Source organism: Paramacrobiotus metropolitanus, unplaced genomic scaffold (assembly GCF_019649055.1).
Source record: "Paramacrobiotus metropolitanus isolate TYO unplaced genomic scaffold, Prichtersi_v1.0 Parri_scaffold0000013, whole genome shotgun sequence".
NCBI classification, from domain to species: Eukaryota; Metazoa; Tardigrada; class Eutardigrada; order Parachela; family Macrobiotidae; genus Paramacrobiotus; species Paramacrobiotus metropolitanus.
This window is the reverse complement of record NW_026570233.1, coordinates 962,003-976,702: the sequence shown is the minus strand read 5'-3', so window position 1 is coordinate 976,702 and position 14,700 is coordinate 962,003. Positions and strand designations below refer to the sequence as shown.

Sequence of the window (14,700 nt, the reverse complement as noted above, 5' to 3'; positions counted from 1 at the left end):
GGGATAGTGGACGCTCTTAACGGATGTGGATTTGGTTACCCCAGCTTGTACACCGCAATCGCTCCGGCTTTACCATGGATCTTTAATACGGCTCCTCTTGGCGATATTACTGTCATGATTTAAAAGCGAGTCATGAACTGTGAATGTCTGACGGTCTGACCTTTCGCTCAATCCGTAAAAAAGACACGGCAATTAGTTGTTCCCATTCTGTTATCACTAGAGTAGTTATTCGCAGCCGTAAAACACTCCATCCAAAATCGTTGTTTTCGGAGTACTGAGTTAATACCGTGCGAAAAATTCAAGTCAGTAAATACATATTGTGAATTATGTTTGTTATTTGAATGGCGACAACAAATGACAAAATCACATTGAGTTAAACCAGAAACCGGAGTCTTGCAAAAGCAAACGCCAACAGAAAAATAATTAAAATAACAGTCACTTTATTAGCCAATATAAAGGGTATCTGAGCAATATAGATGTCACACAAAGTCATTTAGAGTGGCCTGATTCATAAACTGCAGTTTGTTCTTGCGATACTTCTTTTCATAAATATAGATGAATCGAAATATAGCTTCCGTTGTGTAATCGTTTTCCATCGCAGCAGCAAAGACGCCCCTCGGGTTTTCTGTAAGAAACTGAAACGGCCCCACACCGTCGCTTTCCCGCTTCTGCACGAGCGCATCGATGTCATCGTGATGGGTAATGGGCGTGCCCAGCTCCAGCTGCTTCACTTCGTCATACACGTGAAAATTGTACACATTGGCCAGATTTTCTTCCGGCTCCACCCAGCGGACACCGTTCTTATTCGGCACCAAGTGGATCTTGGGCTCGCTGCCAGCTTTTGGTTGGTAGAGCCTCCAGAAATCACTGGACATGACAACGACCATAGGATTACTAATTCCCAGCAATTCCAACGTTGTCATGGGCATATCGATGCGTTCATTGCAGAATACAATCAAATCTTTGGGAAGACCCTCGTAGATCATGAGCACCAGCAGCTTCAGCACTTCTTCCACAGTCCACGCCCGTAGTCCGATGGAATCGATAAAACCCGGGACATGAATAATCTCGACGGTCCCGTCGCGCATGGTGCGCGTCGGCATGTCACCTTTACCGAGCAACCACAAGAAGGTGCTTTTACCTGTTCCTTTAGGTCCGAGAAGCAACAGGGAATCCTGCTGACGAATCTGCAGATTCAGTTCATTAACAAACGCTAGCTTCTGTTCGCGGTCTTTGGTGGGCTTCTCCAGCTGCTCGGTCATCAACTGGGCGCGTTCGTCGGCCTCCTGTATGCTGTCATTGAGAGCGGCTAATCGTTCTTCGTACAGCTGCTTTTCCTGTGTCCATTTTTTCTCTTTCTCCTGCTGCTGATTCTGGAACTCCTCATTCACCCTTGCCTGCTCCGCCTCTGCGACGGTTTGCATTTTGTCGAGAATTTGCTGTAGCTCCAGATTCTTTTGCGTTTTTTCCTTCTCCAGCTCGTGTTGCCGCTGCTCACGCAGAATCTTCACTTCATCTTTCAGCTTCTTTTGCCGACGACGGAATTCTTGCTCCAACTGCTGGCGCGCATCTGCCGATGTGTGATGCATTTCCTGGAGTTGCTGTTCGAAAAGCTGATAATCACGCTCGCGTTGCTCTCGATGTTCTGCGTCTTGGTGGTGCAACTCGCGTAAGTGTTCTGCCTCTGCCTCTTCCTGTTGACGTTGGAATTCCGTTTGAATGCGCTGCCGTTCGACCCGTGCATTGTCCTCCATCACCTGCACCACTTGCAGGTGCTGTACTTTGTTCTCTTGGCGGTCCATCTTGAACTGCTCTTCCCGGCGTTGACGATCTTCTTCTTGAGCCAGCAGTACCGCTGCCATGTCGATTTTCGGCTTGAACGAATGATTTTGGGTGCCAAACAGGCTGCGAGTAAAACGTTTTAAACTGCTCGGCATTTTTACTTAGATGCTAACTGACGACAATTGTCAAAACGTTCAACTGAAAAATGATTCTGTCTTTCAAACACTGTGCGCTCCAGATTCCTGACAATAGATGGCGATTATTGTGTAAAATAACACTGGTGTGTTCAAAATCACATCCATTAGCGTACGCACGTTTTGCAGAACAACGATATTCTTATTTCGATACTACTGTATGTAATCTCGCTCAGAGCCACACCTTGTAAGCCATCTGCTACACTATATGAGTATGCAAGCAAACGTTTTATCCTTATTAGGTTTAAAGATCATGTACTGATGGTGAGTTGCGTTTGCTGTGTAACTTGTGTTAAACTGGTATATTGACCTTATCGGCATCCGTTCAGGAAATTAACAGTACTGGCATTTGGTAGAGAAAAAACTATGTACTACGACGGTGCGTGCGCAATCTGAAGACACTCCTACTATAGAAACCCTTGTAATATCGCAATATACCAATATTTTTGACAATTTCCTAATAAGCCTTAGAGTTACGCTTACTGAATTACGTTATGTTTGACTACGTATACTTCGACTTCGAAGTATACGTAACTCGCATTAAGTTAAATACGTACCTAACGTATCTAACCTAAATAAATACGTATTCATACAATCTTACCGTCCAGAACGAAATTAACCCTAAGTTTGTTTTTTATGGACCCGTCAACGCGTGATGTCTACCCCAGTGCTTGAGTGCCGAACGCGAATACACGGGGCTACCTTGTACAGTATTGTAGTTAAAATAAATCCACACGTCTACTGTACAGTAAAAACGCTGTAGTAATACAGCATTAAGTATTGTGTCACTATAATATTATGACATACTGATGCAGTGCATGTACTAGTAGTTGAATCGCAAACGTATCTCTTGTTCAATGTATGGCAAGCAACCAGGTAGAGAAGCAACTAAACCCGAAGATTCGGGATGGAGATGAATTAGGAAACGGATGTCGTTAGAAGTATAATTATCAGAATGAAAACGCACGAGAAAAGACAGCAGTGCAGTATCTTATGTACACTGAGCAAGTACAAGACTCGTATTAAACATCCTACATCACATCAGCCCACACGTCACATTTTCTTGTCCATCACTATCGTAAAGCACCACGCAAAAAGTAAAGTAAGAACAGAGTGAAGTTAAACAAAATCCTGCAGCGTTGCATGGTTCATGAACTGCAGCTTATTTTTCCCGTACTTTTTTTCATAAATATAAATGAACCGAAAAATGGCCTCGGTGTGGTAGTCGTTCTGCATGGCCGTTGTAAAACCACCTCCCAGTTTCTGTTGAAGAATCTGAAACGGCCGGACACCGGCATATTGACGGTTCCTAACCAGCCCGTCGATATCGTCATGATGTGTAATCGGTGTGCCCAACTGCAGCTGCTTGATATCATTGTAAGCCGGAAAATTGTACACAAAGTCCAGATCGCTTTCGGGCTGCACGCGCCGGACACCATAACTAGTCTCCGTCAAATGTAGCTTGGGCGGCCGCCCGTTAGGTGGCTGGTACATCTTCCAGAATTCACTGGACATGATGACAATCATGGGATTGCTGACGCCCAACAGTCCCAGCGTGGTCACCGGCAGGTCAATGCGATCATTGCCGAACACGATGACATCTTGGGGCAGCCCCTCGTAGATCATCAGCACCAGCAGTTTCAGCATTTCCTCGACGGTCCAGCCGCGCAGTCCGATGGAGTCGATAAAACCCGGCAGCTGAATGATCTCCACGGTGCCGTCGCGAATCGTCCGTTTCGGGATTTGACCTTTACCCAGCAACCACAAGAACGTACTCTTACCGGTGCCTTTTGGACCAACCAACAGCAGGGAATTCGTCTGGAGTATGGGCAACTGCAGTCCGTTGACAAACGCTAATTTTTCCTCGCGATCCTTTACCGGTTTTTCCAGTTGTTCGGTCAGCACGCGTACCCGCTCCTGCGCTTCCTGCATACTCTCCTTCATGGCCGCCAGACGTTCTTCATGTCGCGCTTTATCTTCCGTCCACTGTTCCTCCAGGCAGCGTTGCCGGCCTTGGAAATCCTCCTCCATGCGCTGCTGCTCCCTAGCCGCATCGCTGCGTAATACCCCCAGCTTCTCCTGCAGCGCCAGTGCGTCACGTTCCCGCTGCATTTGGAACTCCCGCTCGCGATTTTCCGTCTCGGCCCGGCGAACGTCATCCAGCCGCTGCTGTTCCCGCCGGAAATCATCCTGCATACGCTGCCGTTCTGCCGCCGTGGCATTCTGCATTTCCATGTAGCGTTGCTGGAACAAGGCGTTGTCTCGCTCCCGTTGCTGGGTGAATTCCTCTTCGCGGCGTTGCATCCAGGCGGCTTGTTCCGCTGCCATATTCTGCTGCTGCTGCCGGTATTCTTGTTCCAGGCGTTGGCGTTCCACGGCGCCCTGCTCGGTCAGATCGCGGATCAGCCGCAGCAGTTGGGCGTGATCTTCCCGGCGCTCGTTTTGGTACTGCTCTTCTCGCCGCATTCGGTCCTCGTCCTCGGCGCGCTGGATAGCCGCCATATCCAGGTTCTGACCATCGGCGCTGCTTGATCCGCGTAGCGATCCGCCCATGAGGGACGTCAAAAGGCCGACGCCGGCACTAATTAAGGGAGTTATATAATCGACTGGCATGATCGCTGCTCTTAACTAAAAACAGAGGCTGTGCGTCTGAAAATTTTAATATAACAGGGAAACAATTAAAGACGCAATACAGACTGTGTTTTTACTATTATTATGCTCAGTACTATGCAATAAACCAGCTAATTTTGGCACTTTCACCGTGTGTAGTTGCTTGAACTTGTCTAATCAAAAAGGAAACGTTATGTACTACAAGTAGTCGCACTTAACAAGTTAACATATTACTCTGCATATTTTGTTATGGGTAACTGTTAGTTTACTTCAGTCCAGAGTACAAGCTTTTTAAGACAGCGGCGCCCTGGTCAAACTCCACGGATGTTTGCATTCTTTCGTTGATGACGAGTGGTTGAACAACGGACGCATCAGCCTTTGTTTTATTTTATCATACTTCCGTTCACAGGGAACGTGAACGCGTCGGTATTTTATCTTCTAAAATGATCATCCTGTCTGCGCATCACTCGTTTTAGGGCACGTACTGCGTTTCCGCTGACAAAAGAATTCTGAAAGTCGTGACCAATGCCACCATTGGTCACGACGGTGGCATTGGTCACGACTTGGTCACGGTTAACAAATATATTCACCAAAAAAGCAGCCGGCAGAATTTAAGAAAATAATCGGTGGCTCCTGGACTTGGTATGATTTTTACAAAAGCGACATTTCACTGTAGATACTCACGGTATCGAGAAAATACCTAACTGATATAATAAACCGATACAAACTGATATGAACTAATATAATTCCATAATATTTTTTTCAACAATAGGCATGTGAAGAGTGCAAACATTCGAGGGCTGACAATCAGCTGCTATGACTGAAAGTTTTGTTAACAAGTGTAGACAAAATTGGAAGAACATCTCGATCAGCTAGACAGTAGTATCAAAAGCTGCGAAAACGAATATGCAAAGACAAGCACTTGGGGTATATGACATGCAATGATAAGTTTCAGAGTTCTGTTCCACACTAGATAGCCAGCTTGCCGGCTTGAACGACTTCACATCACGAACATGTCTCATCAGCTGGCTTAATTCACGTAGTTAAAATCCTGCAGGGTGGCACTATTCATAAATTTCAATTGATCCCTTGCATACTTCTTTTCGTAGATGTAAATGAACCGGAACAGAGCCTCCTTATTAGAATCATTGTCCATTCCCACCGTGAAGATGTCACCCAGTTTGTCCATCAGGAATTGGAAGGGTTGAATACCGACCTCTTGACGTCCTCTGACGATCGCTTCAATGTCGTCATGATGCGTAACCGGCATACCCAGATGGAACGCGCGGATGTCCTCATACACCGGCATATTGTACACATACTCCAGATCCTCCGCCGGCTCCACCATCCGGACACCCTGCGCGTTCTCTCGCAAATGGATCTTCTGCTTACCACCCGGTGTTGACTGGTACAGCTTCCAGAAATCACTGGACATAACGACAATCAACGGGTTGTTAATACCCAGCAGGCCTAAGGAGTTGATTGGCAGATCAATACGATCATTGCTGAACATGATCAAATCTTTGGGAATGCCTTCGTAGATCATCAGCACCACCAGTTTTAGTAGTTCCTCCGGTGTCCAGCCACGTAATCCAATAGAGTCCACAAAACCGGGTAACTGGATAATGTCCACTGTCCCGTCCCGGATGGTCCGCTTGGGAATTTTTCCTATGTTCAGCAGCCATAAAAATGTGCTCTTACCCATCCCTTTCGGACCGACTAACAGTAGCGAGTTGTTCTGGCGAATCTTTAGATTCAATCCGTTGACAAACGCCACCTTGTTCTCGCGATCCTTAATCGGCTTTTCCAGTTGTTCAGCCATCTCTCTCACTTTCTCCTCGGCTTCCTGCATACTTTCCGCCATATCGGACAATTTCTCCTCATAATGCTGTCGTTCACCGGCCCATCGCGCTTCCATGTTTTCCTGCTGCCGGCGAAAATCTTCCTGCAGCTTCATGCGTTCGGCCTCCGTGGCGCCCTTTAGATCGTCCAGTTGCTTTTGAAAGATAATTTTTTCGCGTTCCTGCTGGGCCCTGTGTTCGGCATCACGGCGGTCCATGGCCGCTCGGCGTTCCTCCTCGAGACGCTGCTGTTCGCGTTTAAATTCTTCCTGCATCTGGCGGCGTTCAGCGGTCGAGGCGTTCGTCATCTCTTGCAAGCGCTGTTCGAACAAAGCCCGCTCCCGCGCCCGCTGCTCCTCATGATCCTTGTCGCGGCGTTGCATCTCGGCCATCCTAGCCTCCAAGTTCCTCTGCTGCTCGGCACGATTTTCAGCTTCCAGGCGTTGCCGTTCGGCATCGGCTCTCTGCTGCACTTCCAACATTTGTCGCATCATGGATTCCGTTTCGTGCTTGCGCTCCTCCCGATATCGCTGTTCCCGCGCATTATACTCCGCTTCTCTCTGTCTTCGGAGTGCTTCTAAATCGGGACCGGCTGGCTTAGATCCCCAAGGGCCCATGGTGAATATTCGGCGTAATGCAGTGCAACAGTTTTTGTGCTATTTTACCGGCTACCGGCTGTGCTACTACGCTGCAAACGGAGAAACCTAACAACTGTTACTACAAAAAATACGTTACCGTACAGAGCATGCTGGCTCCTCCGCTGTACCCAATGCTAGCGCTCATAACGGCTAGCAGAAATTAATGTATTCGCAATTCTGCCAACAGAGGTGATGCTATCTGCAAGTTTATTCATCATGCCAATGCGTAATCTATGCGGGCGAAATTTCCGTGCTTGTCGCTTTGCGGAAGCGTGTTCAGCAAACAAACACTGGCTCGCCTTTTTTGCACTTTCCTGTGCGTCGTGATAGCATACATGTACTTCTAGCGGTTTATTATGCACCAGCCTGGTTTTGAGCAACGCATTTCAATACGAGCACTGGGGAAAAACCACTTTTTACGCCCAAATTCATACAAAAAGAATGAGAGTTTCTAAACCTTCGAGGGGAAGATCGCATTACGCTGTCACATCGGGCTCTTAGTATTGCTCCAAGCACCGGACGTCCGTGAATTTTCTCCATTTTGATGTCAGTTCAAACCACGCAACACACGCAGCACGCCTTGATGTCAGTTTTCCACGCAACACATACAGTATGCTCGTACTGTATGTAGTATGTTTGTAATGCGAGCAACAGCTTTCAAATGATACATCCTAACCGTTATAATCGCCAGCATGTAGCATAACAAGAAACAGGTCCAGAAGCCATACCTCAGTAAGCATCTACAGAGTACAGAGTAAAAAAAAACACAGCCGGTACTTTGCGATTGCTTTATGCGGCTAGTTGTTTCGAAAGGCAGCGACGAACAAACACCTTATTTAATCACAGCTTAACAGCGGAATTATAAGGGCCATCCAGTGCAAACGAATTTTTGTATGAACCAGAATCCTCTACATCCGGCTTATTCTGAAACCACATCCGCTTTTGCGAGAACCTCGTTTGGTTACCGGTGGCATCGCTCGAACCAGATAAACTGCGATACTGCGCCTGGTAGCCGCTGGGTATTTGTGAAGGATAGTACTGCTCCTTGGCATAATACGTCGGATGTCCGCTATAACTCTGGGTCACGGGAGGGGATACAACTTGCGGTACACCGTACCTGCAAAGTAAAAACCGTTTCCTGATTTTTCGGTCAGTCAGTATTCTGGCATAACTACCCCAGGCGACAACACTGAATCCAGTCAATGTTATAACCCAGTGAACTAGGGTTTAGCTTCTTGGCCATTCCCGTCATCACATTCCCCGGGCTGCAGTAAACCAGGAACATAAAGTTGGAATCGTAGAATTCCCCAAATTGGTCGTGCGTTGGAGAATAATCTGTTAATCATACAGAAAAGGTCAACGTTTCATAACACAGTTCAAAAGACAATATGGATAAACGTGCCACCAGTCCGTACAGCAGGATCCGTAATCGATGTAGTACCCTTTAGGTGTCGTGCAGCATTTCATGGCGCTGGTGTCGTCGGGTCCGATACGCCAGGTAAAAAAATTGAGATCATCATCCCACACACCTAGTAATAAGTTAGCAATGTAAAGTAAATTTATTCAACAGTGGGAAATTTATTCATTGGCCGCATCACAGCTCTACCGGTTACGAAGCTGTTCATGCTCATAGTTGAATTGTTCGCATTGAAGCAGTGAAACTGTGTGGTGTAGTTTCGGTAGAAGCAGCTGCAAAATTATTACCCGTGGTTTACCAAGGTACGAGTATAAAAAGGTGCTAGTATAAAAAAAAAGTAAGGTGCTAGTATATAAAAAAGGTGCTAGTATAAAAAAGCCATATTTCTTACTTAGGATAATACGGATACACTCCTGCCGAGGGCGGCTTGTAAGGAAACATGAACTTGCACCAAACTTCTTGTAGCCGCTGCATTCGCACAAGGGATAAACATACTGCATTTAAATAACATGAAAAGCCAATAGACTATAGCGTAATTTCTTAATTATACTTTAAAGCGGAACTTGGCCGTATGCTTACCTCAAAATCATCAATCAGATCTCTGGAAAGAAAATAAGAATTACAGTAAAAAAATAATTATGCGACAGGCAGATCCGCAAGAAGTTGTCTATTCGAACAGGTCGCTTCACTTATTTTTTTGTGACAATGCAAGCGTTTTGGTTCTGTTCCGTCTTATGATAATTGGGGCAAATTCTATATTTTTTAGCGGTCCTTGTTTTGCAAGGTTAATAAATTGACTGTCCCGTCCTGACTTACTGTATCCCTAAAAAACAGTCACCGGATGAATAAGGATCGCCTATACGGCTATACGTATGTACACTCTAGTTTCTATTACGAATTAGTTAGTCTGCTTTACCGACTGCAGCTTCCCCATCCAGACACTCCACCAACCATTTTCGATGGGGAAATCGTGACCCACCATGATTATGCAGTGTATAGATGATTGTGTCCCCCTGTTTCGCGAATCAGAGCGTGAATGTAATTTAAGTTTTACAGTAACTGAATTGTAGCTAAATTTGGTAAGAAAACAGACTTAGGCGATCTTACGGTTGCATATGTCTGGTAACTTCCAAGATACCGATAAGTTGCAGAGGCAGGAGGAAGGAGTATAATAAAAAAGATGTCCCATAAATAAACACAGACCACTGATAATCGACATTCTACAATAGGGAAAATCCATGTGAACACACTTAAAGAACTTATACCAGGAAACTGATTTTAACAGTTTAATGCTTTGCCGTAACGCTTTTTCTACGTGCCATGTTTTTTTCACGAGAGATTAGCCGGCTTCATATTCATTGATCTCGCATGTCAAAAGCGTCCTTTTCTTACTAGTTGAAGCATCCGTGAGAATTTGAAGCGGCACACGGCAATGCGGCGGCATCACAACAGTTTTACTAATAAAAGCTTCAACCGCAAAAAAATTTATGCCCGCTGGGTTGATGTTGGCTTTTGTCGTTGTTTTTTTTGTGTAGATACCTCTTTGTTTTGCGATTAGGATGAAAGCTGATTGACAGTTTGGTATTACCGGTTATTGATCCCTGCATAAAGAGTTTTTTCGAGCCCGGTCTGAGCGTCATGATGTTCTCCAATCTCACCGGTGAGCATTCGCACTAAATCATCCGGAAAACGGAATTGCCATGTCTGACAGGTTGTTGCAATATCGTTGGCCATCTTCTTTGTTGAGACAACAAAGCGACGTTTTTTTTCTTGCGTATGACGGACAAAGATGGCTGGCGAGTTTATTGTCCGCAGAAAGCTTGTCTGGATGATAACAGCAGGCAGGTTGTAGTTGTACCCTTCCGACAGACACACGTATGTGGGTACTGGCCAGACAAACAGGAGCCGAGAAAGATCATATTTAATTATTGATCACCCAAAAAATACAAATTTGGCATAAATTATTATTTTATTTAAAGGTGACCTGTCGTGTAGCCCGCTTTACTATCTGCAGACGCATATGCAGGTTATAACCAACGACTTCCTGGTGGGTTGAGGGCAGTAGGTTCTAATTATTCGATGTCGCTATCTTTTACAAGTTATCGTAATTTCTGATATTTTTCAACTACCTGTATAATTTAATTTGTATGTCAGGGTAATGCAAACGCACAGTATAAAGCACTAGCGAAAAGCGTAAGCTTATTTTTGCACATTGATAACATCCGACGCTATGTTGCGACTTGCTATCATGGATTACCTGGTAGTCTTAAAAAGGAGTACAGATACAGTACAATCATATCTATATCATTACAGAGTATTTAAAATACCGGCAGTGAGCTAAAGATCGATGGGAATCATTAGCAGCTTTCGAGCTTTTGAACAAACTTGACGCCTGTCAATCAAGCTCATTCGCTAAAAGACAAAAATTAATATTAAAGGCGCGGAGCCATCTTTAGCACAATGAGCAGTGTGGTATGCGTACATAGCCTCAGCTACTACAGCATGCAGTCTGATTTCTTTTGAATAAAGTCGGCCATTTGTAAACGATGTACGGTACTCCGTGTAAGAAAGCCCAGTCGACTTGGACATGTTACTAACAAGAGAGCCGTACAACAGTCTATAGACTACCTAAATTATGCTCTACACAACGTAACTGATTGCACCTAGCTGCCACCACGAGCAATGTCTATTTGTCCGTCAAAACATGGCTTGTCGAGCAGCAAGTTCCGCCGGCGAAATACGTTTTCCACGCAGGACTAATGGTATTTTTATTGTTTCCGGCACTAACTTACATGTGTTACCGAATTAGCATTATAAAACCGCACATTTTACTAAGCTTGTGATTTGTACCAATCTTGGTACTAAAATGCAGGAACCTACACCTTTCTCGTTTTTATTGCAGTAGTAATTTGTACCCACAACGTATCTTGGAGTTACGTACGTGATATACAAAATCTGCTGGAATTTTCATTTCTATCAGTTTTTAGTTTTTGTTAAAGATCTCTTCTGGAGTTTTAGGGCTATACGGGCATATACAGCAATTCTGTGACGTGTTGCTTCTCTAGCGTACGTATTACTGGTGTTTAACGAGTTGTGGTGACTTGACTAGCCTTAGCATATTTGATGTTCTTCAACGGATAAGGATATGTGATAGTGCCCGTTTACGGGCTTGGCTACTCGAAATTAAATCAATCAATCAATCAATCAATCATAGTAACGGGGGCCCGAGATTTCCGCACCGTGACAAGCGCCAACTTTGCTTTGTACCTTGTCGTTGAGATTAAGTAACCTAATTGCCAGCTGCATTTAAACAATGCATCCACTTTACTCATGTAATTCCAGTAAAACTAAACAATCATCCAATCGGGAGCAATTTAAACTATTACAAATTTCTTACGTTTTGACAACGGTTAAATGATAATTAATCAATTTTGATATAAAGCGGACGATGGATGAATGTCCTCCGAATTTAGGTACAATCTCATTAATGGATCGCTGGCTTCCCATCTCCACAATCGTTCAAAATCCTCAAGTTTCTTGTCGATGGTTAACCCATTGGCTTTCGTCAGGATCACAACGGTTTCCCGTAAATTTTTTTCTCGCTGATACGATTTGTATCCCGTGACGACAACGGTGTCCAGTTCAATTAATTTTCGCGGGCAGACCGACGCCGTTCGATTGATGTCGGCTTGCGTTAGGATCGTTGCATTTTGATCGATCTCGTTATCGGATAGTTGGCATATCACCGGATGACCTTTGTCTAGCAAATTTTGCACGAATATCCAGTCAGCTGACGAACGCACCTCATACGTATGCCTACTTCCGGCCGACTGATTCAGATTATTGAGGAATTGTGCAAGGGTTCCAAATGATAGATAAACCGGAAAACATTTTCGCAGCATGAGCTTCGTGTAATCACTCCAAAATTTCAAGTCTGCCAGCCGGGTCTTCTGTTCTGATTCGGTTAATGCAGCGTTGAATGCACTGCTAGATAGATAGTTTCGATACATGTCTAGCTGGTCACTGCGAAAAGGGCATTCACGCAACGTCGCTGACAGATTGCCGGCCGCAGTGTCATACGCGTGAGGACTATAATCGGCGCGCCGCAAAAAGTGCATAAGAAGAAACCGACCGCATTCCATGCCGCGCCGCCACTGCCGTTCGCTGAAGTCTTCTTCGTCGTCCACATCGTCTGCGGTCGGTGACCAGCTTTCGTGGCGATGTAAATAGATGTCGTTGATTTTATTCCTCTCTACAGAAAAGCAAAAAAACTTACTAGGGTCACAACAACAAGTTACGAATCGATAACGCATTGGCTTGTATACGTTGTGTACAAAGCTACAAATCAATACCCGCTCTTTAGTATACTGTAATATTACTGAGTAGCTTTTACAGGTCGTAGGTATGTTATACCGTAATTAATAGATCTTTTACTCTGCTCCCGCAGTTAGTATTTATCTGTGCGTTTCATTTAAATTATAGTATTTTGTTGGTACGGGCATAACTATGAATTTTAACTAGGCAGGTATTTCCCAGGTGACATAAACGCAGACACATTCACATTGCTTATTTTAAAATGTTGGAAAAAACAACTAAATTAATATAATGCTTATGTTCTACTGAGTTACTAAAGAAAGTTCTGTCTGCGGCGCAGTATTTCCATTAACACCAGCCAAACTAAAACCATGTTCAGGATAAATACTGTACAGAGTACTTCAAATTCCGAGATTAGCAATACGTACTTCTGCAAAGTAGCACTTCCATAATGCTTCTGCTATTTTCAGTGCCGTTCCAGAGTGAGTGTTCCTTACTCAACCACGGCTCTTTAAACAGCGCTTGCGTTCGAGCGCGCCGAGCTGGGTCCACCGTAAGGCAAGCCTTTAGAAAATTACGGCATTCAAAATTTCTTTTGTAGTTTTCCGGAACAACGGGGACCGATGGCTTTTTGCGATTCGCTGCATCGGCCCGGTTCATTTCCCAATAACCAAGTTTTTTCATTTCCGGATCAAACGGATCCGAGAAATGGGCCAAAATACACTCAGGCTGTGGACCAATAAACAGGAACTCTTTCCCGGTCAGCATGACCAGAACAAGACAGCCATAGCTCCAAATATCCGTTCCACGTCCAATTTTGGTTTGGGTGAGCATTTCCGGTGATTGGTACTGTGGGCTACGGTCAACGGAACTGGCATCGTGGCCCGTTTGCGTCTTGGATTTACTGAGCGCGGTATGGTAGTCCAGATCGGCAATCTTCAAGCACACTCCGTACCGCATGGACGACTCGGGAAACACCAGAATGTTTTGCGGCTTTAAATCTCCGTGAACCATAAACGAGGCATGCAGATAGTGTATGCCTTGCAGTAGCTGGTGACTGTAATGTTGTACCTCGCAGACATCCAAGCATCCTCTGGCTTTCATGTAAAAAGCCAAATCACCCTCTAACAACAAGCAGCGCGGAATGTATACATATTTATTATTTCACATCATAATAAATTAAAATTAATAAACTAATCAAATCAATTAAATGCTTATACTTATACGGCTGTATCTACCGTGCCTGTAAAAGCACTTTTATTGGTTGTTAGGAAATCAGAAACGAGCTTACCTGGGCTGTATTCCATAATCTGCGTGCCCATCAAGTAGCTTGTCTTTAAAATCAGAGGGTCATCCTGATCCCAATTCAACTCCGCCGAAACGCAAGATAAAACGTGAGGATGCGATAAGCGGCGCATTCTTTTCCACGACTCCTTTATCTTTGCTATTTGTCGACTTCTTTCCTCTGCACCGTTGGCATCTAATGTGTACTTTACATTTTTTGTAACGAAATCTTTGACCTTTCCAACTTTTCCGTTAAGCAGCTCTTCCGCTCGGTAAACACCTCTGTCTATCCAGAGTTTTTCGCGGAAACAACACGGAATTCCATCGACTACCACGTTAATGTCTTTCATTGTGCTTCTCTCGCTCCTTCAAAGCTAGCTAAAAAGCTACGGTAAGAACAACAGTTTTTATAAACTAGCCATGACAACTCTTTTTTCCAACTGACCTCAACCCGGAAAAGCAGTACTTTTTTAAGCGCACGGGAATAACGGTAAATTCGCAGGTTATCAACGTTACTGAAATAAAATTAAAAATTTAAGGTTCTCAAACAAGAGGAGTATCCAGTAAAAGGAGAAAAGCTCTAGAGTAAGTAAAACATTAATCCCCACAACAGTCTGACG

General features: G+C 44.6%; 4 protein-coding genes across 6 annotated transcripts; all 4 read right to left on the bottom strand.

The window, feature by feature from the left end:
- Nucleotides 1–442: 442 nt before the first annotated feature.
- On the bottom strand, nt 443–4,820 carry LOC129584211 (uncharacterized). The gene is made up of 3 exons (XM_055476330.1): nt 3,102–4,820; nt 2,415–2,433; nt 443–1,942 (listed from the first exon to the last, which is right to left on the bottom strand). Exons 1-3 carry the CDS (start codon nt 4,587–4,589, stop codon nt 480–482), a joined length of 2,970 nt encoding a protein of 989 aa, XP_055332305.1. The 5' UTR covers nt 4,590–4,820; the 3' UTR covers nt 443–479.
- A 527-nt stretch (nt 4,821–5,347) lies between these two features.
- Nucleotides 5,348–7,272, bottom strand: LOC129584278 (uncharacterized). Its single transcript, XM_055476406.1, has one exon. It carries the CDS (start codon nt 7,042–7,044, stop codon nt 5,617–5,619), a length of 1,428 nt encoding a protein of 475 aa, XP_055332381.1. The 5' UTR covers nt 7,045–7,272; the 3' UTR covers nt 5,348–5,616.
- A 375-nt stretch (nt 7,273–7,647) lies between these two features.
- Nucleotides 7,648–9,882, bottom strand: LOC129584390 (uncharacterized). Of its 2 annotated transcripts, XM_055476549.1 has the most exons (8): nt 9,590–9,882; nt 9,399–9,495; nt 9,062–9,083; nt 8,874–8,950; nt 8,672–8,754; nt 8,481–8,594; nt 8,241–8,400; nt 7,648–8,182 (listed from the first exon to the last, which is right to left on the bottom strand). In XM_055476549.1, the coding sequence occupies exons 2-8, from the start codon at nt 9,434–9,436 to the stop codon at nt 7,906–7,908; spliced, it is 771 nt and encodes a 256-aa protein (XP_055332524.1). In that variant the 5' UTR covers nt 9,437–9,495; nt 9,590–9,882; the 3' UTR covers nt 7,648–7,905. The 2 variants fall into 2 exon arrangements, with proteins under 2 accessions (XP_055332524.1, XP_055332525.1); XM_055476550.1 differs by lacking the exons at nt 8,672–8,754; nt 9,399–9,495; nt 9,590–9,882 and having other exon boundaries at nt 9,062–9,355.
- A 1,920-nt stretch (nt 9,883–11,802) lies between these two features.
- Nucleotides 11,803–14,680, bottom strand: LOC129584354 (uncharacterized). Of its 2 annotated transcripts, none has more exons than XM_055476510.1 (4): nt 14,526–14,680; nt 14,088–14,466; nt 13,225–13,920; nt 11,803–12,734 (listed from the first exon to the last, which is right to left on the bottom strand). In XM_055476510.1, exons 2-4 carry the CDS (start codon nt 14,428–14,430, stop codon nt 11,908–11,910), a joined length of 1,866 nt encoding a protein of 621 aa, XP_055332485.1. In that variant the 5' UTR covers nt 14,431–14,466; nt 14,526–14,680; the 3' UTR covers nt 11,803–11,907. The 2 variants fall into 2 exon arrangements, with proteins under 2 accessions (XP_055332485.1, XP_055332486.1); XM_055476511.1 differs by having other exon boundaries at nt 14,088–14,458.
- Nucleotides 14,681–14,700: the final 20 nt, after the last annotated feature.